At 37.5% G+C, this 22,888-nt stretch overlaps 1 protein-coding gene and 1 long non-coding RNA gene across 2 annotated transcripts; one reads left to right on the top strand and one right to left on the bottom strand.

The window, feature by feature from the left end:
• On the top strand, nucleotides 66-22,229 carry LOC110402319. Its single transcript, XR_002441042.1, has 4 exons — nucleotides 66-148; nucleotides 873-1,020; nucleotides 21,495-21,563; nucleotides 21,825-22,229. It is a non-coding gene; the product is annotated as an uncharacterized LOC110402319 (long non-coding RNA).
• Nucleotides 12,862-22,484, bottom strand: GPX7 (glutathione peroxidase 7). Its single transcript, XM_021404278.1, has 3 exons — nucleotides 22,241-22,484; nucleotides 15,478-15,739; nucleotides 12,862-13,639 (listed from the first exon to the last, which is right to left on the bottom strand). The coding sequence occupies exons 1-3, from the start codon at nucleotides 22,445-22,447 to the stop codon at nucleotides 13,476-13,478; spliced, it is 633 nt and encodes a 210-aa protein (XP_021259953.1). The 5' UTR covers nucleotides 22,448-22,484; the 3' UTR covers nucleotides 12,862-13,475.

Here is a 22,888-nt window from a genome sequence, read left to right as displayed (position 1 = left end):
CAGCGCTCCTCAGGTACCGCCGCAAGGCGGGAAACGCGCCCTGAAGCGAAGAGCGCGGCGCTGCCCTCTCCTCCGAGGCACAGAGGGTTCCGAGGCGGCGCCTCTCGGTAGGGCTCGGTTCTCCCTCAGTACTCGGTCCCAAACTGAGGTGAGAGCTCAGGGAACTTGCTCTGCCTGTAAGCATAAGTGGGGTCTTGGGAAAAGTGAGGGGGTCACGCCTGGGTGGTTGAATTCAGAGCCCCTTGACTTTATGAGGGTAATGTTACACTTTGTTTCTCTCAGAGGCCAGCCTCGCAGAGTTCTTCATTTCAGTGTTTTTAGACCACTTTTTTGTTATCAGTTTTTAAGAAGTGGTTCCCAGGCAGTCAGCATTCCCTTCAGGAAAGAGCCACCTGTGAGAGAAAGGTGGGGAGATCTCAGTTCAAGATAGTACTTATGTGTCCATCACACGCCTCAGATTGCACTTTGACCCTCAGAAAGCAGCATAAGAAAAAGTCCTCCAGAGAGTAGCTGGTAAATGCAGCCCCTCCAAAGACTCAGTCCTCAACATGAGGATGGTCTTTTTAAGCTGCAGAAATGGTTGGGTCAAGTGAATGGTGGATGCCCCATCCCTGAAGACATTCAAGGTCAAGCTAGACCTGATGGAGCTGTAGTTGTCCCTGTTCACTGCAGGGGAGTTGGACTAGATAGCCTTTAAGGGTCCCTTCCAACTCAACTGAATCTATGATTTTAAGTGCTTTGTCACACAAGTGACTTCTGCAAGCAAAAGTTCAGTTTTAAAAGAATAAAGGACGTTGTACAACAGTGAGCGTACCTGAAATTACTTTGCAAGACCACAATAATTCAGTTAATGCTCCATATTTTAATTTCAGGTTTTACCTTGAGATGAACCAGAGGCAAGTGGCAGTTTCAGCAGCTTGAAGAGAGGCTGGGTCCTCAGCAGCCAGGGCACATTCCTATGGCATCTGAACAGGGCAAGTCTGGTAACACCAAGAGATACCATCAGAAAGCATAGACAAGGTAAGATACTAAATCTAGGATCAATTCAGTAGTTAATATATGATGCAAGTTACTTACAACAGAAGTCTAATGGTCATCTAAGAGGCTCAAGAGTATACTAAGTTAGTAGGAGATAGGACTGAACCTAGGTATATGCCTGGTATGACTTAAGAAAAATCATGTTGCCTAGACGTTAACTTAAATAGGGCTTCTGGACCAATGACAATAGGGTTAGGGCGGAGGGCAACCCAGGTGAGGATAATCAGGGCTCATCAGTGGCCACTTAGAGTTCTAACACTGGTATTTTCCACTACTGCATATATTCTTCCTACGTTAGGATGGTGTATTTGTCAAAAAGTATAAATATTCTTCAGTTGGTTGCTCTTTGTTTTGTGAAATCTGCCCTGGTGTAGCACCAATTGATATGAATGCAAGAATTCAGAGTCTGGCTAAGGAATTGCAGATTTGCCTTTCAAGTGTGTAGTTGTATATGTTAATAGCTAGGGAATATTCAAGTTATTCAGAGGCTGGGTGCTTCAAGATGGAGCAATTTGAGATCTTGACTTTACGGACCTGAAGAAGTCTCAGTGTTTGATGTTGCAGTACACAGCGAACAAGGGTGAAAGATCTGATGTGGTATTTGCAAAGATAGGGTGGGGGAACCATGAGGAATCAATGAACACTGAACAAGAAAGAAAAGGGCCAGATTACAGTGAGATTATGGTTCTAATTTAATCACCTATGTTGTTCAGGTGAATTGAGAATCAGATCCATTGTTTTATGATAAAACTGAGGATTCATTTATTCAGAATGTATAAAGCAAAATGGTCTACCAAAGACCACAAGGCAACCTTTTTACTTAAGTTATGTCAATAGTGTCACCACCTGTTGTGATTGAATCATGGCTGTTATGATTCTTCACAACATTTGTGGGATACGTTTCTACTATCTGAGCTTCTAAAAAACAGAAAATGAATTCTGGACTACCATAAGAGCTGCTGCTTCAGTTTCCCTATAAATCTTCAATAATGATGGAGTGGTCTGATACTTGTTTGCAAAAGTATGTTTTGAGATCCTCTCTATGAAAGTGAACACATGTATTGTTATGGCTCTTTTATGTAACTTCAAAGCCTACCTATTTTACAAGTCTTTTTAACTATCTGTCATACAGGTTACTTTTTAATTGAATTCCCCCACTCAATATATAGATTTTGCCTTCGTACTGTCTCAGAGATAAATAATAAATAAAGTAATTTTGAGCCTCAGGAAGTAAGAAGAGATTTCAGTCAAAACTTTAAGAGGTAGAATCAGTGAAACAGAGTGGAAAAGACTTATTTTAAGTGTTGAAGCTGGTAATTTTGAGGTGGGAATGGAACGCTGATAAGTGGTTTGTGTTTGTATGTGTAATGGTCTCAGGATCTACAGGTTTTTTATATGCACTTATTTGTAAATACTTCAGAATAATGGCTTGTTTATGAAACAAATCAAATTTTACCCTTTTACACTTATTCTTCTATCTAGAAATAGAATAATAAGATGGATAATATGGTTTCCAATAACAAACTTAGCCAAACCGCCTTTGTCTTAGTGCGGTTATCTTCATTTCTCTTTCCTTTTCGGAGGTGCAAATTCTTTTCACTCAGCTGAGCTTTAGACACAGAAGCGGTGTGCTCCTTTCTTACCAGACATTTATAATATAGCACTGGCTCAATCGTTTATCTTCACTTTTCTTATTTACCCTTCTTGTAAGATATGATTATTTGTAATTTTAGAGATTCAATTATATATTATAAAGAAATTTCCACTTAAATAGAACTGTACCAGTTGTAAAGGATTTTAGTAAGTATGTAATTTGTGAATGTAGGGGATAATTACAGGAATTATTCTGCAACTGAGGTACTCAACTGTAAGGAAGTTAGAAATTATGGGCCTATGATTTCATGCCTTTTAATTTAAGCAGGATAGCCATCAGAGACAGTATCTGTAAAACGTTTAAATAGTTTGATCTTTTAAGCATCGATTCTACACTAATAGAAAATGATATAGAAGTAGAAAATGATACCTTCATGGACTCGTAGTGAATTGTCACTTTCTGTCACAGTTTGAATTTACCCTGACTGAAACTGAAAATTAAAGAAAGAGACTGTAAGAAAACAGGTTTGAAAAAGTGACTTTTGGATATCAGTGAATAAATAATAAATTCAAATATCCTCCCACAATTTTCATTGTAAACTTGAACTGGAGCATATTAATTTCCTTTGTTTAGTTCAACTTCTTAGCCAATAGTTTAGATTCAGTCCACTTAAGAGGATTTTTTTTGAATAAAATGCCGATTTGTTATATAACTCTATCGACATTTTTAAGTTACTCTTTCCACATATTTTTGCGTACCTTGACTTGGTGTCCTTTCTCACACTTAGCCATCTCAGAGGACATTCATTCTAGTTTGTAATTCAAAGAAATTCAGATATTAATATCAGCAATAACTCTTTCCTCTTTAACCCTCCCACACAACTTTCTTAATATTTTGGGTGTAGGGGGAAATATCATCTATTGTTAAAGTTCTGCAGCAAGAGAGAGGCAAGATGCCTATTTACAATTTCTTCTTAACTTTCCAAAGTATATTATTGGGACTGAAGTTTACTATCCTGTATTTCTTTTTCCTGCTAAGTTTTTTAATGTCATTAAAAAGTAAATTGTGAGGCTAGAAGTCGTGAGAGGGAGTCTAGGAATGAAAGAGACATACAAAAAAGAGAAACAGTAGCTCCCTCTGAGGAGCGGAGCTGGAAACAAATAGGAGTTCTGGGCCTGAGGTGCAGGAGTGGCAGCTTATCTGATAAGACAGAATTGAGTGAAAGAATACTACGATTTAGACTCTGACTTAGTGTGGAGTAGGAGACTGAGAGTGGGATGAAAAGCTTAAGGATCAGAGGCTGGGATTTAGTTAATGAGAACAGGACTAAGGTAAAGAGATAGATGGCAGTAGGAGAGAGTGAGCACAGGCAAATCGACAAGACAAGGCAAAGAAGACCGGGCTTTGGAGGAATAGGAAGAAGACTAAGCTCACTAGAGATTATTTCTGTATGAAACTTGGAATTGAATGTGGGTTTCTTCCTTGCCCCCTTCCTTTTCTATCGGCAAATACATTTAAATCCAGGGGTAGGAATATGTGATTCATTTCAATCTCTTTCACATATGCGATGACAAACAGTAACCATTATTTAATTAATTACAAAGTTCTGTATGATAATTTGAAATATGCCAGAGAACTTAAATGGTTGCCAATATGAAATTTCACTATTTTCTCTATTTGTTTTCAAATGTAAGAAATCACACTTTGAAAATAACATTCAAATAATACTAGGTTACTCAGAATTTAGAAATGCCAGACTTACAATTGATAACATGATCACACACTATTTCTTAGGAGGTTCTATCTCACTTGACATTGAGGTTCTAAATATTTTATTTTCTCACTGTTTTCTAACGTATGATGAAAAGTTTATCTGCTGAATATTTACCATGCCTACTCTGATTGCAGTTATTTCAGCTGTGTTTTTGTTCTAATAGTTTTGGTTGCTTCCCAGGTATTAATTCATTTTTCTATTGTCCTGTGAGATGAAGGTTTGGAATATTTATCTATTTGGCAAATACCAGAGTATGTCATTACCTGTTCGTCTCTCATACCTGAGTCTGGAAGCAGAGATGTCTATTGGAAGCCTCAATCATTTTCCTCCTGTTAGGAAAGCTGAGGATACTTACTTATAATTCATAAAATGTGTGAGACCTTTGAACAGAGAATTACAAAAAGTTCAAAGTATTGCTTCCAATTACTATGATAGCATTTTATTAAAATGCAAAAATATTATTAATAACCCTGGAGGGGGAACTTTTCTGCCTGTACTTGGCTGACATCTGAAATGTATGTTTCCCCTGCATTTGAAAATGCATTTAAAATGTATTTGGATTTTAAAAAATATATACTGCAAAATTCCAGAAGCAATCAGAATCATAAGTGTCAGTTCAACCTCATTGTGGATGACAGTGCTTTAAATTTGTTGGGGAAGTCGTCACATAGTGTATTCCTTCTTGGTACGTGTATTGTATATAACTACATGAAGATGAGAATTTGGACTTCTCACTCCTGATATTTTTATTGTGTTAGTCACAAGCAATGACATGCTTTCTTAAAATTCTTTTCTTGACAGTTCCATTTTATTTCCTCACTGCTAAAGCTCATTTTTATTCCTCTCTTCTGGTGCTGAAAGATAGTTTGTTTTCCATATTGGAAATAATACTTGATTTTGCGATGATATAAAGAGAATCAGTTTCCATAGCTCTTCTACCTTTGATGCTAGAAAGCTGTATTCAGTTTAAAATTCCTTTTCACTTCAGCAGTGGAGATAAGGAGCAGTTGTCCAACATAAGCTGACAATTTGGAGGAAGGATAAAAAAGAAGTATATTCTTTTTGGTTTTGTATGTTTTCAAGACACTCTACGGGTCTTTCAAACCAGTTCCATTTGCACAACAGTTATTAATCACAGAACGAGTGAGGTTGGAACCCCCCTGCTCTCGTAGGGCTACCTGGAGCTGGTTGACCACAGAACACGTACAGGTGACTTAAGATCTCCAGGCAGGAGACTCCACAACCTCTCTGGGCAACGTACACCTGCACTCAGTGAACCTGCACAGTATTAAAAAAAAAAAAAAAAAAGTGTTTCCTGAAACTGGAACACGAGGTTCTATCTGAATATCTCCTCTTATCTTGTCGCTAGGTACCACTGAATATAATAATAATATGCAACCGAGGCATGTGATTGTTATCTCTTATTTTATGTGTCCCTCCTTATCAAAGTACACGATTACCACAGAGCTGTCATGGGTGGAATTGCTCTGAGTGACAGACTGGACCTTTTGAAGCTACTAGATGTTATTTTAAATCAGAGTTCTTCAGGGTAATTTTCAATAGATATTAGAGTGCTTAGAAATAATGTTTTGGAGAACATAAAATAAACAGAGACAAACAGTGATAATAAAAAAGATACACCATAAAATAAGGTCATTTTTACTTGTTGATACTGTCATCTGTAGCAATTACGGAGCTCATGTATCTGGTATGGAACTTAGGGAAGAACACATCTTAGGACAGATTCATGGGAAATTGTTTTGCCTTGATGCTGGCCATCTGAATTTTGGCTACATCGGTGGAATGCTTTTTCTGGCAGAAGTGGATATGAAGAGTGCCACAAAAGTATGGTGAGAGCGTTTTTGAGAGCCAAGTCAGAATGATTCCACCAAGTGATAGTAGTCTGTTGTGCTAAAATGTAATTACCACTACATCCTTTTCCATCCTGTATAAAGACATATATTCTTGTTCAAAACGTTGCCATCGGAAGCCTCAGAAACATCTTTTTTTATAGTCTGTTGTTCTACTTTTATTAGAGAAAGGGAAAAAATGAAGATAGATTATGAACTAAACTAGAAAAAAGAGAAAATAGGAATGTCTTCAAATTATTACACTTTCCATTGGACCCCTTTTCCTCCTTTAATCTGTTGTGTTTGACCTACTAAACAACCGTTTAAGAGTAGACTTTAATAGGCGTAATACTTTCATACTTGGTTAATGGAGGCTTTGAACTTAAATTAGGTCAAAAAGAGACATCAGGGGAAGAATCAGAAGAAACAGTCAGAGGTAAAAGATTAGAAAAGCAATGAGCTTTTATCTTCACAGGTAGAATTGACAGAGAACTCAATTGGAGCAGATTAAGTAATCAAAGGGAGAGGTATTTCCGTGGAAATTAACATGCTTGTTTCTAACAAATGGATGATTATACATCCTCTTTTATCCTTGCAGTAACTACTGCTTTTTGTTATTTTTTTTTATTTAAATTAATTGCTCGCTCTTTACTAGTGACTGATAACAAAAGAATGTCTCTACTCTCTAATCTTCCTTAGGCACTGAAATAATTTTCTCTGAACTTTATAGCTGCAGATGCAGCTATACCTTTTTCTTGCAAACAGCTTCACACCGGAAACTTGGGAAGATTTATCCCTTATCAGCTGGCCATCTACTAATATTCTCTTAAATCTTCAAAACTTGTCTTAACTTAGAATCTTGAACTTCTTAAATCTTCAAAAATAGATTATGTTCATTTTTAAAGTTATAAGAATTATATTGATACATGTTTATTGCATGGATTATTCAAATTACATTAATTTTTAAGTGAGTTCTCTGAAATATTTTTGTTTGATAGAACTAACTCTGTGAACTTTTGGTCCCCGATTTCTTAATCTCATTTTTGACAAAAAACATCTGCCATGCATGCAGTTAACAACTACAGTTGGTGTCTTGCAATTTCCAGTATTCAACAAGATTAAACGATTCGTATAATTCAGAGGTTTGATCTTGCAGTTTTACTCAGTGATTCATTCCTGTTCACTTCAGGATAGCTATTTGCTGAATAGATTGGCCATCTCTAAAGTTAGCAAGACTTTTTTTTTTTTAATTTTTGTTATGAGAAATGGGCAATACTTTCATAACCAAGCTGTTCCCCAATCTGAAACATATGGAAAAAATACCTGTTCTGACAAAATCCACCACATCTATTTTTAAGTTTTAAAGTGTGGGAACTGCTGAGTCATGGCCTGAACCACTGATTGAGCACCTGGAGGAAAGACCCAGTCAGCCTTGGCAGCACAGGTGAAGGCAATTCACTGTGTGACCAGAAGGGGTGGTGCCAGGCTCCACCCCTCTTAGGCCTCATTTAAGGGCTGACTGCCACTGAGGAAGGATCTCTTTCTGGAGGTTCTTCCTTGGTGGGAGGTTTTCCCTGCAAACCCAGAATCTTCTGATATGGGTGAGTGCTCTACTTCCCTTCCTTTGTAGCACCTTGCTATCGTGCTGCTCCTTCCACCTCCTTTGTAACACCTTTTCCATTGTGTTGGTCCTTCCGATCACTACAAAAATCAGCTCTCTTTATTGGCATCTAGATTTTATTTCTTGGTGTGAAATAATTTTCTTATGTTATCTGTATTTTTTAAATGTTTGAATATCAACCTTGAAACATTTCTCATTAATTTTATCCAAGCAAAATTTTTCTGCTTAATGAAATTGATTGATTGGAGGCTACTTCTGCTTGAAAGCTTAAGATATTTATATTCTGTCCTCTTTTGGAAGAGGAGACTTCAAATTTAAAATGCTTATATGACAGGAAAATATTTTACTATCTATCTATAGTGCTTAGTGGTCCACCTTTGAGAGAATAGTATGCTAGCACTAATAAAATAACTAATATTTTCCGTGAAGCAAGAGTAAAAAAAATCTGAATGAGTGGTATAACTCTACTAAAGGGTTAGAAAAACTGATTTGTAGTTTAAAGTGGGAATTCAGCAGGCACTTTATTTACAAGAATAATTTGACTATTCTGCCCTTTGCTGGAAGATGGATGAACAATCTGGATTGTGGACATTTTATTCTACAGCTTTTCTTCATTTCTCATTTGTTGGATTCATGTGTTTACTAGACAAAAATACAATGGTATCATATAATTCAGATGAACATAATTATGATGAAAGAGCTGTACTTAGAGAGGAAAAAAGACTTAAGACTATTTTATCTAATCTAATAATAGCTTTCTCACTGTCTTTAATTAAGGAAACGAAAACTATAGCTCCATGAAGCTAGTGTACCTCTAATTTCATTCTGTTGTATTCCACAGAACTGAGTTTATATAGCAGATATTACAGAAGTTCGTTCTCATGGAAATTATGCTTTCCTATCACTGTAGAATATTTTCTTTTACTATACTAGTTCCATCAATTAGTGGTTAGGAAAGAACTTGACCCTGGTTCTGTTGATGCTGCTATTTCTAATGGAGTGATAAGAATCTATGTAGGCAGCTTCATCTCAAAACTCTCATCATATATCTACCTTTCAGAACACAAGTCTGTTTACTTAAAATACAATGATCCTGCAACTGTTTTCATTTTCTGGCATTAGCTTAGAAGATCTTCTTGTCAAACAAGGCATCTTGCAATGCTCTGAGATAAACCAGCATGCCTTACCTCCTAGGTCTTTAGATTTGACAGCTTGGGCCAGGTTTTCGAGGCTAAGAAAGGAGAGTTACTTGGTGCTCGCTTCTGCCCATGGGTAGAGACAGCTGGCAAATGTTAGCCATTGTCACTGGATAGGTCCCCACTGTTGACTCTACCTTTCTGCTGCAGAGCTGGCATAAATTATGTAAAAGATGAAAAGTATAGTTGAATTTTTATTTCTGATCCTACACTATAGGCAGTACTATGTTTGTGAGATGGCTAGATAGATGAGTTGGCTGTGTAGCATTAGATTACGCAGTCTCCTCTGAATGGCAAACTTTAAGGTATAGTTCAAGTATTTCCTTCTACTCTGCATATGTCTGTGCTGTGGAGCTTTAATGTGGTTCAGAATTAGCTCTTCGATCTCTGTTTTTAGTGCTTCTTCCATTAATGTGTTTGCAAACTCTTTAACTCTTTACTCTGCTGGTGATGTTATTACTACAGAATCTATTAATACCATGTCACAGAGAACACCTGATTTCTCTGCTTGCTCAACTCTTTCCATGAATGAGTCAGAGATAAGCTTGTTAAGTTTCATTTGGCTCTGTGAATAGCTGCAGTATACATCTACATACATATTTGGTTGATCCAAGAATTGAAGATAGCATAAAATTTGTTTTTGTTTAATCGTATGGCTATCTAGTCTTTTGAAAGTACTACGTTCAGCCATTTATTGAACTGGATGCTAATGTTTTTAAAACAATGAACTTGGTATCATCCAAGAGAGGGAAATTATGTTTGATTTGCTACTAATGTTTCAGACCAGAATAACTTGAGTGAAATATCACTAGCATATAACAAAAATACCAGAGGTAGATATAAGAATAACTTGGCTGCTTGGTGTTGATCTCTTTATAAGGCTCCATTCTGTTGTTTTATTTCAATGTAATGTATTCCATTTCCAAACTGTTTGGAGTATATGCAGGCCTGATTTTCCATGCTTTGTGGGACAAAATTCTGAAAGTTTGAAATGGTCTTGTCTGATTTTAATATCATACTTATGCCTTTAAGTGACTTCTTTCTTTTCTGGCATGCCACAGGGGGTACCTGACTCAACCCAACCATTTCTCTGGATGGTTAGTTTAGCATTTAAATCACCTTGCCGAGAGTTTACACCTTCACATTTGCAAACTGTAGGAGATCAGTCTTAGGTGATCAACATAATCACTCTTCATGCATAAATATGTTCATCTGTTAAGGCAAACTAATATTTTTTGCTGCAAAGCAGACAGGCTGCAAAGCAGCTAGTCTCATGCTATAAATTCAGTGCTGTTTTACAGTTCTCAGGACCTGCTGTAGGGGAAACAGTAATTTCAGATCTCTGCATAATGAAAAATACTCTCAACGCACCAGTGCAATTTTGTTTGCAATTTTTTTTTTGGAGCAGGTAGTCCTGAAGAACTCGTAACTAGATGTGAACTACTCTGCAGCCAAGAATATTTACTTTTCCTCTGTAACTTCCATTAAAAGACCAAAACATCTGTTCTCCAGGGTAGAATTCCAGTGTGACAAAAGGTGGAATGTATGCCACATGCTCAATTGAATCATAAAAATGTTTCTGTTCTCTTCAGAGAGAGTATTCATGTGCTTAAAACTATGTACCTGTTCAAATTATGTCTATATTCTAAATTTCAAGGCTTGCATTTGGAATACTTACAAATTCTCTTTAACCTGCCAAATTGTTAAGAGCAACACCAACCCCAGTAGTTATCAGTATTAAGTTATGCATAGCACTCAGGTATCTGCTCAGGCGTCACACTGCAGGACTTCTTAGCTCCTACTAAAATAACATTAATGGTTACAACCTCACTGTTCTTTGACAGAAACCCTTTGAAAATCTTGTTGGCAAGAATTATTTTTACCTCAGCAAAAGCACAATGTACAGGTCTCCTGCTCTTAACCCCAGGATGCTTTAAGAAGAATCTAGACCTGTCCAATTGCAGTATTATTGATGAGTGAAAGCCTTTTTTTGTCTTTTTTGTAATGCCTTTAAAAGCAGCCCAGGGAATATTTGTCCATGTAGAATGAACTCTTTCCAACTGGTCACTGACATTGCATCTTTTTAGGCTTTCAGTATTTATCTAACAGGGAATGCAAGATCACATTTACATAAATTCAGATTTCTGTTTGAAGTTGGACACCATAAATTGAAATAGAGAGGTCTTAAAATGTCTTGCAAGTGTGATCTGGGCTCTTCAGGGCTTCGGTTAATAGAAACATACTTTCTATGGAAAATACTTTCAGCTCTTGCTACCTGCTAACAGCATATTGGAGCATTGCATTGGCATCAATGGACAGAAAAGATAAACAACTGTAGTCATAAAAGAGCTCCTTTCCTGGTAGTTGGGCTCTTTGTCCCAGCACACCACTAGCGTAGGCTGATTCTGCTTTCTTTGTGACTTGACTTTCTAACAACTGTCCTGAGTGATTCATGTAAGCCCAGACCAAATGACTGAATGGGTGGTGGGCTCCACTTTTCTCTCCATCAGAGGAAAATACAGACATGTTCACTGCCACTTGCACCAATTTTCTGTACTCTGAAGCTATGCTCCAAGAGAGAAGTTGTTGATATCGCTTGGAGTGTGCTCATTAGTTTCAATGCAACTGAACATTCCGTCCTCTATTTATCCCAAAGAGTCTTTGATTGCAAATGGTCTTTTCATTTCCTTCCTATTTCTCCCTTCTTAGCTGATCTCCTATCTCCTTTTTTTGGTTTTGTAATTCTGTTACTTCTTCCTTTTATTTTCTCTACCTTTACCCCCCCGCCCCCCAACTAACAATTTAAAAAAAAAAAAACCCTTGCTTTTGCTTTATTTCAGGGAAGTTCAGCTTGCTTTGTACAGTACAGTCTCTGCCCCTCAGAGCCATTCTTCAACTCCTAAAGCACCTCTAGCTCTTTACTTCTTTAGGCCAGTCCATGTAATGTGTCCAAGACCTCCGAAGGGAGCAGCAGCTGCTAAAGTATGGGATCTATAATGGACTCTAAGATCAGCTCTTTTATTTCCAATAGTTCTTCAGTATTCTCCTTTCACTTCTTTTTCTGCAAGCCAGTGTATGCCATGATGCTTGCCTTTGATTTCAGCTGAAGACTGTTTGGATGCTGAAGAGCTGCTGTTATAAGTTCATACTGTGGCCAGAGCAATTAAAGCTTATTTAAGTACTTGAACCCTGACAACTGCATGGACAAACACTGGTTTTGCTTCTTTAAAAAGCATTACAAAGCACCACATTTTGTTATTGACAAGACTTGATTCTTCCTGTGTTTAAAAGCAAGGGACCCGTACATCAGGTTTTGATTGAGGAAAAAGAGTTCTTGCTGACAAGATTTTCAGTGGGTTTCTGTCAAAGAACAATGGGACTGTAATTGCTATTGTTATGACTTTAAGAAGTTCTGCTAAGAAGTTCTGCAGCGTGCAGTCTGAACAGGTGCCTGTGTGCTACCTTTGAAAAAAGGGTACCACTATGCAATTGTAACATTAAATAATGTAGCATTATGCAGTAGTCAAACATTTGAAAAATGCGTTCCATGGGAAAGTGTTGATTCTCTAATATTTGTACATGCAGCAAAATCAGATGGTGTTATAAATTGAAAAATAAACTTAGCATCAGTTACAGGAGGTGAGAGTCTCCTAAGCCGCAATGCTACTAAAAGCAAGCAAGAGCCATTCTGTATGGGCTCTGGTCCTCCAGATGTTCAAATAGCTATTTATATACCATCCGATAGTCCTTATTAGATGAAAAAAATGCAGAGAGCTTAAAGCCTTTGGAGAGTTTTTACAGACACTTTTTATTCTGTTTCTTTTATTTAAGTTTTATGGATATGTTTTTCTCAGGCCCTTAACAACTGACTTTCCAGGCAGACAAAACTAAATGTTTGACCTTCATAACTAGAAAAACATACAATGAAGTCTGTTTGGACTGGAAGTATCTGTTTTTGTCCTCTCCCTAGCACATGCCTTAAATCAATCAAACACTTTTTATTCTTTATTTTTTCATTTAGATTCATTTATGACAACAGAATTTTAGATGTCAGTGAGATCCCAATTGGGAGATTCTTGTTACTCTGAGCCTTTTTACTTGAGGTACGTTAACCGGCTTTCTGTAGTGTTATAAACAAACAATAATTTGAATTGAGAGTTAAAAAGTTGCTAATGAGGTCGTCTTTCTTGGAAGGGTCAAATAGAATTCGGAGATAGCGAAAATTAATGTTTAATAAAAAGTAATTTAAGTGTATTTGTTTTCTGTATTCTGAAGGTGGTGAATATCAGTTCCACTGGTCATGTTTTCTCTTCCGCATATTCTCTCTTTTGGAATGTGAAAAGACAAAGCCCAGTTCTAATTCTCAATAGAGATGTAGTTGACATGCTATGATTTTTGAGAGTCATAACTCATCTTTTTTCTTCAGGATGATCTTCCTCACAAGTTCTGTAACATGAGGTCTTATTTCTTCAACAGAGACAGTAGAGTCCCAGGCCTTTACTACTTTCCCATTGGGGTCTACCAAGTATTTCCAGAAGTTCCAGGTTGGTTCTTCTCCTGTAGAATCTACAGGGGGGAAAAAAAAAGGAGAAATAAAAGAAAGCCACGTTAACCAGTTCTTCAGTTCTTAAAATTTGTACTAATCTGATGATTACCAGAGGAAGAAGGAATGTTAAATTTAGAGGATGTTCAGAGTGAATGTGCAGATGAATTTTCTGTCAGGGAGAATTAACTAGACATTAGTCCCCTGGAGAATGATGAAAACACAGTCGAGATTGAGACAGACAGAAGAAAGGACTGTAGTCACAGGAAAGACGTGTGTCTGTACTATACAGAAAATCTGAAACAGTTGAACACTGATAAGGAAATGGAATTTGGGATATAAAAAAAGAATAGCTGTGCAGGCACTGACAAGTTGTTTGCTTATCCAGAATTTTTCTTCCAAAAACGCCTGGTATCATATGCTTCAGAAGAATGCTTCAAGACATGCTACATGAAGAAGCAACGAGGTAAATTATTCTAGGAGATTTCCTCCTAATCCTCTTATACTACTCTTCTCTCCATGACTGCGTATTCATTTTACTACAGTTGTATCCTTAGCCTTTACTATCTTTTACATAACTAACAAAATGTTCAGGATTTTCAATAAGACCAAGAGTCTCATCCCACTAATGGCACAAGTATAGTCCCTACAGACAAATTAGCATCTTTTTCCCCTGATTATACAAGGGGCAAAATCTCATATGGCGTCAAAATATATTTCAGAGTATTCTCAGTATACACGCAGACCTACATGGTTGACTGGGTTGTTAAGCAGCAGTACATATACTGCCTTCAGCAGCTTCCCTTTGTGTGTGGACAAACAGGGAAGGAAAAGGTATTGAAGTTTAATGTGACGTGACTGGTGACAGCCTCACAGGGAAAAATAGAAATGGAAAGGCATAAAGAGAATTTAAGGGAATTTTGACTAGCAGAAGGATCCACAACAGACACCTGGAGGGTGGTTTGCTTGGGGTAACCAAAAATAATACTAGCAGCACTCCTTTAAATTCAGTGGTACATGGGAAAACATTATGGTGGAGAGAATAAGTGGCATGGTTCTTGCAGAGTGCAGCTTATGAGAGCATGTCATCTTGGTCTTTATTACAGATAATTCCTGGAAGACCTTTCTTTCACATTAGATAAAGGTTGTCATTTCAGTCTGGTATTTAAATGGTATTTTAGAGTGTTCATTCAGTGAATGAAAAATAGTGTCTTGATTGAGAATATTCTGCTTTACAGTGTATTTTCTTAGCTGTCTGCCAAGAATGAACAAAGCCTCTGCAAGTCACGTTTAGCTATAATGCAGGTCAAAACTGGGAGAACAGTACACTAAGGCTATTCCAATGTTTGGTAAGGAATGAGGAAGGAAGTATTCAAGGTTAACTCTTAGTGGCTGGTTTCACTTTTTGACGAAGAAGTAAATCGGGTAGGTGCTTTCTTCCACTTATCCTAAAGATCTTCAGATGAATCTTTAAATCCAACCTGCAGCAGTTGTGTCACAGATGAAACACTTAAAAGATTACAAAGTGGAAAAATGAAGATCAGGTGTTGTATGCATGTAGGAGAATATTTCAAGACCTGTATTCCATGCAGAAGTGACTAGCTCTTATTGGGCCTTTGTTATTGTAGAGTCTTCATCCTTTGAAATATTTTGTAAAGGCTAGACAAACTTGTTGTAGTGACACAGACAGAATTCCTGCCTTGTGCAGGAGGATGGACTCAATGACTTTTGACTTCTCCTGAAAATTCTGTGCTGTGGTCCTGTGAGCACAGTCATAGGCAGCCTTTTTAATCAGACAGTATCCTGTGTCAGAGGAATTCTACACTGGGGAAACAACCCATCACTGTTCCAGATTACTCACCAATTAAGTACTTGAAGGCAGGAATTGCACCGGCTCCACTGACTGCAACTTTGCTGAACATAGGAAAGGAGGCACCGTAAGTCTTTCGTGCAAAACTCTCAATTTCTTTGTTGGTGTCTGGTTCTTGCTGCCCAAACTGATTGCATGGGAATGCCAGCACATTGAAATGATATGGGCCAAGATCTTTCTGTAACTGTTGTAAGGCCTTGTAGTGACTATCTGTAAACCCACACTCACTTGCAACATTCACAACTAACGACACCTGAAGAACAAGAGAACAAGAGAGAGTAAAAAATGCTGCGTGTGTCAGTTTTCCAACAGGCAGGCTGGAATGCAGGTTAGTTTCAAAAGAGATTTTCTGCAGAGCTGTGACTGAGCACTCATGTTTGAAACTGCATTGAGTTTTGTTCACTATAGAAAGATTTAAAAAATATGTATTTCTTTTATGAATTACCATTGGGGAACCATGAAGATAAGCACAAACAGCTAAGTCATCTTAATTCTCAGTTATGGAGAGCCTAGAAGTCTCTGTTCTGCATTTTGGATAGTTTCTAAGCATACTTAAGAAATTGCCATTCAGCTGAGCTACACTGAGTTGCCTGAAAGGAACCTGCATGTTAATGGTGGTTTTGATAGTCCATTTATCTGTTGAACAGCATCTGTTGTGCAGCATCTTTCTTTGTAAAGAATTTAGTACTCAGAAGTGGCTGATGCATGTTACATGTAAAGAAACCTCACCATAAGCTGCATAATGCTACTTTATTAATAAATCATACAGTATCTAAAAGGTCTACAATATTCAGCTTTATTCTACTCTAAAGTAAACGTTCAGTATGAAGGTTTACTGCCCCAATTGCAGATCCAAGGTAGTGAAGAATACACCCGCTATCCTTTAAAAGTCACTCCTGTTGCTGACTGTTTTTGATGCTGTGTGCATCGTGTCAGTCAGGCATTGCCATCAGGCATGTGTCTGCCTGCACAGATCCAGCAGGGGAAGATGCCAAACACAGATGAACACTGTGGAAATTGAGGCACAAGTAAGGAGTACATAATGGAACAGATTGTGCTGAGAATTTGTTGGGCAAATTAACTGATCTAACCTGGAGCTAATACATGTTACACAGCTTTCCATTATGGTTTTGGTTTTTTGTGTGTATGTATTTGTTGTTGTTTTGGTGGGGGTTTTTTGAGGTATTTTATCCTTAAATAACTCCTAGAATTTCTTTTTAGACAGTTTTTATTATTATGAATTTTTAAAGTGGAAGTTACAACCTGTTTTATGTAAATTGAGCCCATTCTAAAGTTTTTTTGAGAATAAAGCTGAATATTGCAGACCTTTTAGATGCAGTATGATTTTATTAATAACAGTAGCATTATGCAGCTTACCGTGAGGTTTCTTTACCTATAACTACCTTCTATTCTTTTTTCAAACCATTCTTTAAGACTAATAAGTGAACATAAATATTATACCACCTAGTTTACACTGAATCTAGTGGGTTTCTACTGATTATAGATCAGCGCAGAAGCTGGTGCTTCATTTTAAAATGCAAAAAAAAAAGTTTGAATTCAATCGACATAGCCAATACATTCCCCAGCACTGGTACAACAACAGTAGCTATTCACATTGATCTTTCTGCAATAGTTAGGATGCTTCATGGAAGCTGGCATGTTGGCTTCATTATTGACAGTGTGAGACAGCAGTGCTGAAGGGCCCAGTGCAACAAGAGGAGAGCCTGAAGCTTGGACATGTTAATTGACCTGATCAAAGTTACACAGCAAGTTCCTGCGGGAGAAGAAAAGAAGTAAAAAAAAAAAAAAAAAATCCTAACTCAGCTTTCATACTCTTGTTTGTGACTGCTGTCTTTGCTCAATATAAACTTTGGATTCTAATGTTACCATTGTTCCAGATCCCTATGCATATGATTTTATGCAAAATAAAAGATTATCTAGGAAATATGAATAGAGTATATCAAAATAAATTATAACTAATACATCAAAAATACATGATTATGAATAACATGTTAAGTCTCAAACCCAAATTGTCAGATAAAAGCTCGTAATCTGGGTAAGGTATGGGATAATAGGGTGAAGTCCTTGTAGGTGTAGGAAGCAGTAAAGAGAAAGCTAAGGTGAAGTTGGTGTTTGTAATTTCTTATGTTAAGCATTAACACTTTGTGTATTTTGTTCGTGGTATAGGTATGTGGCTATATTTCAAGTGTTTTCTGAGCAGTCCTGTTTGTTTTCCCTGGAAGACAGGAAAGTAATCTTCTAAAGCAGAAGTTGATGTAATCTTCTTTGTGTTGTACCATGTCAACAAAATACAGCCTAAGCAATCCCTATAAACTTACATATGAATTACTACCTGGAGCTATCTAGCTAACTTCCAAAGCATCACATTCATTCAAAATACTTTTAAGAGCTCTACCTGAAATTTCAAATATATGCCATATAACTAGGGTTTAGGATTTTCTCTCCTCTCTGTTATCCTTCTTCCCCTCCCTCCCTTTTTTATGAGAAGTAGTAATGATTTTATGATGCATTCCTGTTGCAAACTGTCAGCATTGCAAATTAAACTTGTATTCTGAATAGAACGATTGTTTAAAAGCCTTTACCAAGCTATCTAATAAGCGTTTCTGTCTGATACCACAAGTGATTAAATGTGGTAATTTGTATTTTTTGTTTATTTTTAATAAATAATAGCTATTCTTCTATGGCCTCAAGTTGTGCCAGGGCAGATTTAGGCTGGACATTAGGAAACACTACTTTTCTGAAAGAGTGGTCAGGCGCTGGAACGGGCTGCCCAGGGAGGTGGTGGAGTCACCATCCCCGGAGGTGTTCAAGAAACATTTAGATATAGCGTTGAGAGACATGGTTTAGTGGGGTTATTGGTGGTAGGTGGATGGTTGGACTGGATGATCTTGTAGGTCTTTCCCAACCTAGCTGATTCTATAATTCTTGTCCTCATAAAGAGATGGTACTTTGACAACTATTAATGATTTAAATTAAGCTCAGTCCTCCCTTTGACTTTTCTCACACCTTAGGCTCTGAGAGTGCAAGTCAAGCACACCACCTAGTGTGCAATGCTAACAATTCAACCTGATCCTTTCAAAACCAATTTAATCTAATCTGAATTCTGTAGAAACTGTTGTCTTACCTTTTAATGCTATTCTTTCCTTCACTTTCCTTAGAAAACCTCTGCATTCTAGTAGTGAACTCATCTATTCAACACTGCAAATACTGTTCTTGGTTTGCTTGATGTTTAGACAGTGTACCACCTTGAGGAAAATCCCTAGAGATTTAAGAATCTGCTATAAGCTTAAAGTAATTCTTTGTAGATCTTTTATCAGAAACAGTAAATGCTCGTGTTTTTAGACCTGGAGGTTCTTAATTGGCCCCATCGGGCTGATGGAAGGACCAGCCAGAAACATCAGATTAAATTGACTCAATTGCTACCTTAATGAATAAAAATACCAATCGTTATAGCAATTATTTGTACAGTAATTAAGTATCAATATCCTGTACTTATACACATTCAATAATACTACGGAGAGCCACAATGCAAAGTGCCTAGCATTGCTTTCCACAGTCAAATGATACTGTACATTGTTACAGTGCTTAATGCTTTAGATGATTATAGTACCTTTGCTTCAGGATTCCCAAAGAACTCTGCTAGCAGTGCTGTATTACACCGCAGCACACTGTACGTAGCGTGTGGTAGGCAGGCACATAAAGTGGTACTGTTGTATCTAGATGGGTATAAACACAGCAGGGAACAGCTGACATTTGGGATTTCTGACTCCCAGACAGACTGTATTTTTGGAAAGAATACCGCCTCTTACTTAGAGCACATCTGACAGAGATATAAACTTGCTTGATTTAGACAGGTGTTCTGATAAAGCAAATCTTATCTGCATCCCATGGATCCTTTTCAATCACTCATCACTGCTCCTCATGTTTAAGGTAGGTGGATCAACATCAGTATGGTAGCCTGGATAAAGCATAGCAGGATGGCCCTCTCATGCAACAGAGTAAAACAGCCAGCTTTGTGATCTATTGTACATGTGGTACTTCTTACTTTTCAGTTGCAATATTCCTCTCTTTCTCTGCTTTCAGGTAGATGTAGTATCATATCAGGTTTGTAGCACATATGCCAAACTTCTAGCATTCTGGAAATGTAACTTCTTATACCCCCAAAAGAAGGAAGTTCTACCTCAACTCTTTTTAATTGTTTTATTAAAATGGAGGACAGGTTATATCTGTACACATCTATGTCAGGAAAAAAAAGTTCTCTTAAAAAAAAATTATTTTGGAATTGTAAGTAATACTTTTCTTATTTACTGTATAACCAGTGGTACTTCTAATTTGTATCAAGATGCACTTGAATGGAAATTGAATTAATATCAATCAGTCTCACTTTTTTCTTGATAAGAACAATTATCCCTATGGTCTGAATACATAATAATTGAGATTAATAATGAGTTATTGGAGAAAGATCTTGCAAGTCATGAATTGCACTGTTTATTTCTACTCAGCATGGCTCTTGTGTTTTTGGAGTTAACAGGCTTTTTTTTGTCATGGAAACCTTCTGATTTTTTTTCAATCTCAGTTAGCTTCTAGACTACAAATTAAATAATTATTTAAATTAGTTGATTGACTGAGCTGAAAGATTTCCTCTACATCTGTGAGAAAGCTTAATGCTGTTAAAAGCTGGTTCAGCAATTAGCAGACTATCGTTCCAAGCGCTAACTAGAGCTGCACTTACTTTAAAGTACCAGCAGCACAGCACTGATACATTACTTGTGTTCTTATAACTGCTTCAAAATATTATGATAAGCCTGCATCTTAACATTACTTATCTAGCTGCAGATTTAAGGATGTTTATTCTAAGAAATAAGTGTTTAATTAACCTTAGTTTCCTTGATACTGAACTCTGACAATATAATAATAAACCACCCCCCTTTCTGCCATTATGAAGTAGTTTAAAATTCTACATATGCATTCACAAAGAGCAGCTGAAGTGAATATTGATAGGCTCTCTGAGTGCAAATCCTTTTGCTCCATATGGAAGCTGGTCATCACCTTGTTTGGAATAAGTTCTTCCATAAGGCTTGGCAGAGTTCAAGGAGGAACATCCACTGATGGCGTTAACCTTTTCCAAGGTACAGCTCTAGATCTCTCCCTTACAAAACCAGTCGCTCCTAGAGGACAGCCTGCTATCATAGCACCAGTGGAGATAGAGATGCACACCCCTAATCCAGTGCAGTCATGAGATACTAGAGCTGGTCCAGCAACTTATTAGGGAGGGGGCAAACAGCCACAGAACTCTGCAGCGAAGCTGGAAAGAGTGCCTCCAGTTTCCCCCTTTACTCTTTTCCATGTGAATTCTGGTTCTGAAGTAAAGCTACTGGTGGTACTTGCTTATTCAGACAGATTTGCAGATGACCTGCAGAAAAAAACATGCCCTTGTAACAAGTTTTATTGATAGAGACTTTGGAAGGAACTCCTTTTAAAAATAAATAAAGCAAATGCTGCATAGATTCCATGGTGGTGGTTTTTTTTTCCAAGATAGATATTCAGGTGTGCATTGGACCAGTTCTGCTCTTTCTTCTAACCAAGTTGTGAATGGAGGAGGAGGACTTTAGCCAGATAAAGTGTAGCACCTCTCATTTGGTTTAAATCCACCAGTATTTCTCTTTACTTAGCAGCTCAGGAAAATGTACCTCTCCTCTCATAGGCCCTCTCTTGTCTTCCTGCAAATGTTTTAGCGAATCACCACTGTGGACCAGCGAGGTGAAGTACCTGAGAAAGGTGAAAAGGATGGTGGAAACACAAAGCTGAGGCGAAGAGTGAAAGTGAAAGCACTGCCTGCCTTTTTTGGTAGCATCGTATAAGATGCACCTATTGAGTGCTAAAGGTGGAGGTTTGGGGCTTTTTTGCTTTATTTTCTCTTATTTCTGAATTTATCTATGAGAACTTCATGCGCCTGTCCTTATTCTAATCTCTTTTCACTTCCACAGGGACTAAGCATCTGAGATTGTCAAATCACTGAAAAACAAATTACTTTCAGGGCAATTGTTTTTAAGCTGGTAAGTTCTGTCTAGAAGTCCTTAATATAACTTATAGATGAAATTTAAAGGCATCATAAAATAATGTTTTCTTGCTCATCTTTTTATTGTCATAATAAAATCAACAAATGGAATAGCATGATGTGCTACATTTTCACTATGCACTTACACAAAAAGTATCATTTTATCAATAGAGCAATCATCTTTTACCACTGTATTACTAATTATGGTGAAATTTGTTAACTCCATTAACCACTGATTAAATCTTTTTTTTTAATGCAGAACTTTAAAAAGGAATGGAATCCAGGAAAAAAAAAATTACTAAAAGTCATGCAGTTAAAAGGCAGAAATAAGCTCCAAAAGTAACATGTACAAAGGTAATATGCTTCAAGATTAATAGCTGCAATCCAGTGCAATTCATCCTGCTGCACAAAGGACAGGCGCACAGGCATTCCCTGCCTGCCACGTATACAGGGAGCAGCCTGCAGAAGGAACACTCTGACACACAGAGGTGAAACCTGCAAACGCTTTATTTAAAGAGTGCAAAGACCTATGGAGTGATATCAAAGCAAGCACACAGGCAACACTCCAGATCAGTTCAAGAGTCACAAATGCAAATCTATCTGCATGCATTGAGTTAATGTCCAATCTCTCCACCCCCCTTGGTTTTCGTAGACATGCGAGGAGCGTGCACTTACCGAGCCCCTGTATTTCTCCAGAGATACTAGTTTGCCCCTGATGTTTACAACTTTAAAAGTGTAAAAATCAGTCTCTTTCTGCTGAGTAGCGGAAAATGCTAAGAGCAGAAGTGCTGTAATTGCAAGGAGCATGGCTAGAGGGATGAGAAAAACTTTAGGGAAGGAAGAGGAAGGCTTGTGCTCCACACTGCCCTCAGGATCTAGCATGCTGCACGACCAAGCTGCAAACGCTTGCCACAAGAGCAAAGCCCTGCCGGAAAGAAGAGACTGCTGCAAACGGAGCTTTTGCAACAGTCTGGATCTTGCAAAGAGCACAGAATTGTAAAATCCTTAAGGTTGGAAAGCACCACTAAAATCATGTAGTCCAACCATAATTTAGCAGAATCTGTGTCCATGCAAGACCTCAGAGGCACATATTTATGGAGCAGCCAAATACTAAAACAGTGTTTCCTTGTGGTAGTGGTGTGTGGAGTGAGGCCCTTTATGGGTACAATGTGAATCAAAGTGTCAGTTCTTTGGCCAAAGAATAGCAAGATTGTATGCATCTCTAGAATGCCAGACGTACAGATTTGCTTTAGCTATGTCCTAGGAAAATAAGGGAGTTCTGTGATTTTTGATGGATTTGCATGTGCACATTTTTTTTAGTAT

This window comes from Numida meleagris, chromosome 7, assembly GCF_002078875.1.
Source record: "Numida meleagris isolate 19003 breed g44 Domestic line chromosome 7, NumMel1.0, whole genome shotgun sequence".
Lineage (NCBI taxonomy): Eukaryota > Metazoa > Chordata > Aves > Galliformes > Numididae > Numida > Numida meleagris.
This window is presented reverse-complemented; position numbering and strand designations above follow the sequence as displayed.

Excerpts from the sequence above, each read along its gene's own strand:
- GPX7 (XM_021404278.1), bottom strand. The coding sequence starts at position 22,447 with ATGCTAGATCCTGAGGGCAGTGTGGAGCACAAGCCTTCCTCTTCCTTC. Across the intron at positions 15,740-22,240 it reads TGGAGAAATACAGGGGCTCG|GTGTCGTTAGTTGTGAATGT; the intron begins GTAAGTGCACGC and ends CTTGTTCTTCAG. Across the intron at positions 13,640-15,477 it reads TGCCTTCAAGTACTTAATTG|ATTCTACAGGAGAAGAACCA; the intron begins GTGAGTAATCTG and ends TCCCCCCTGTAG.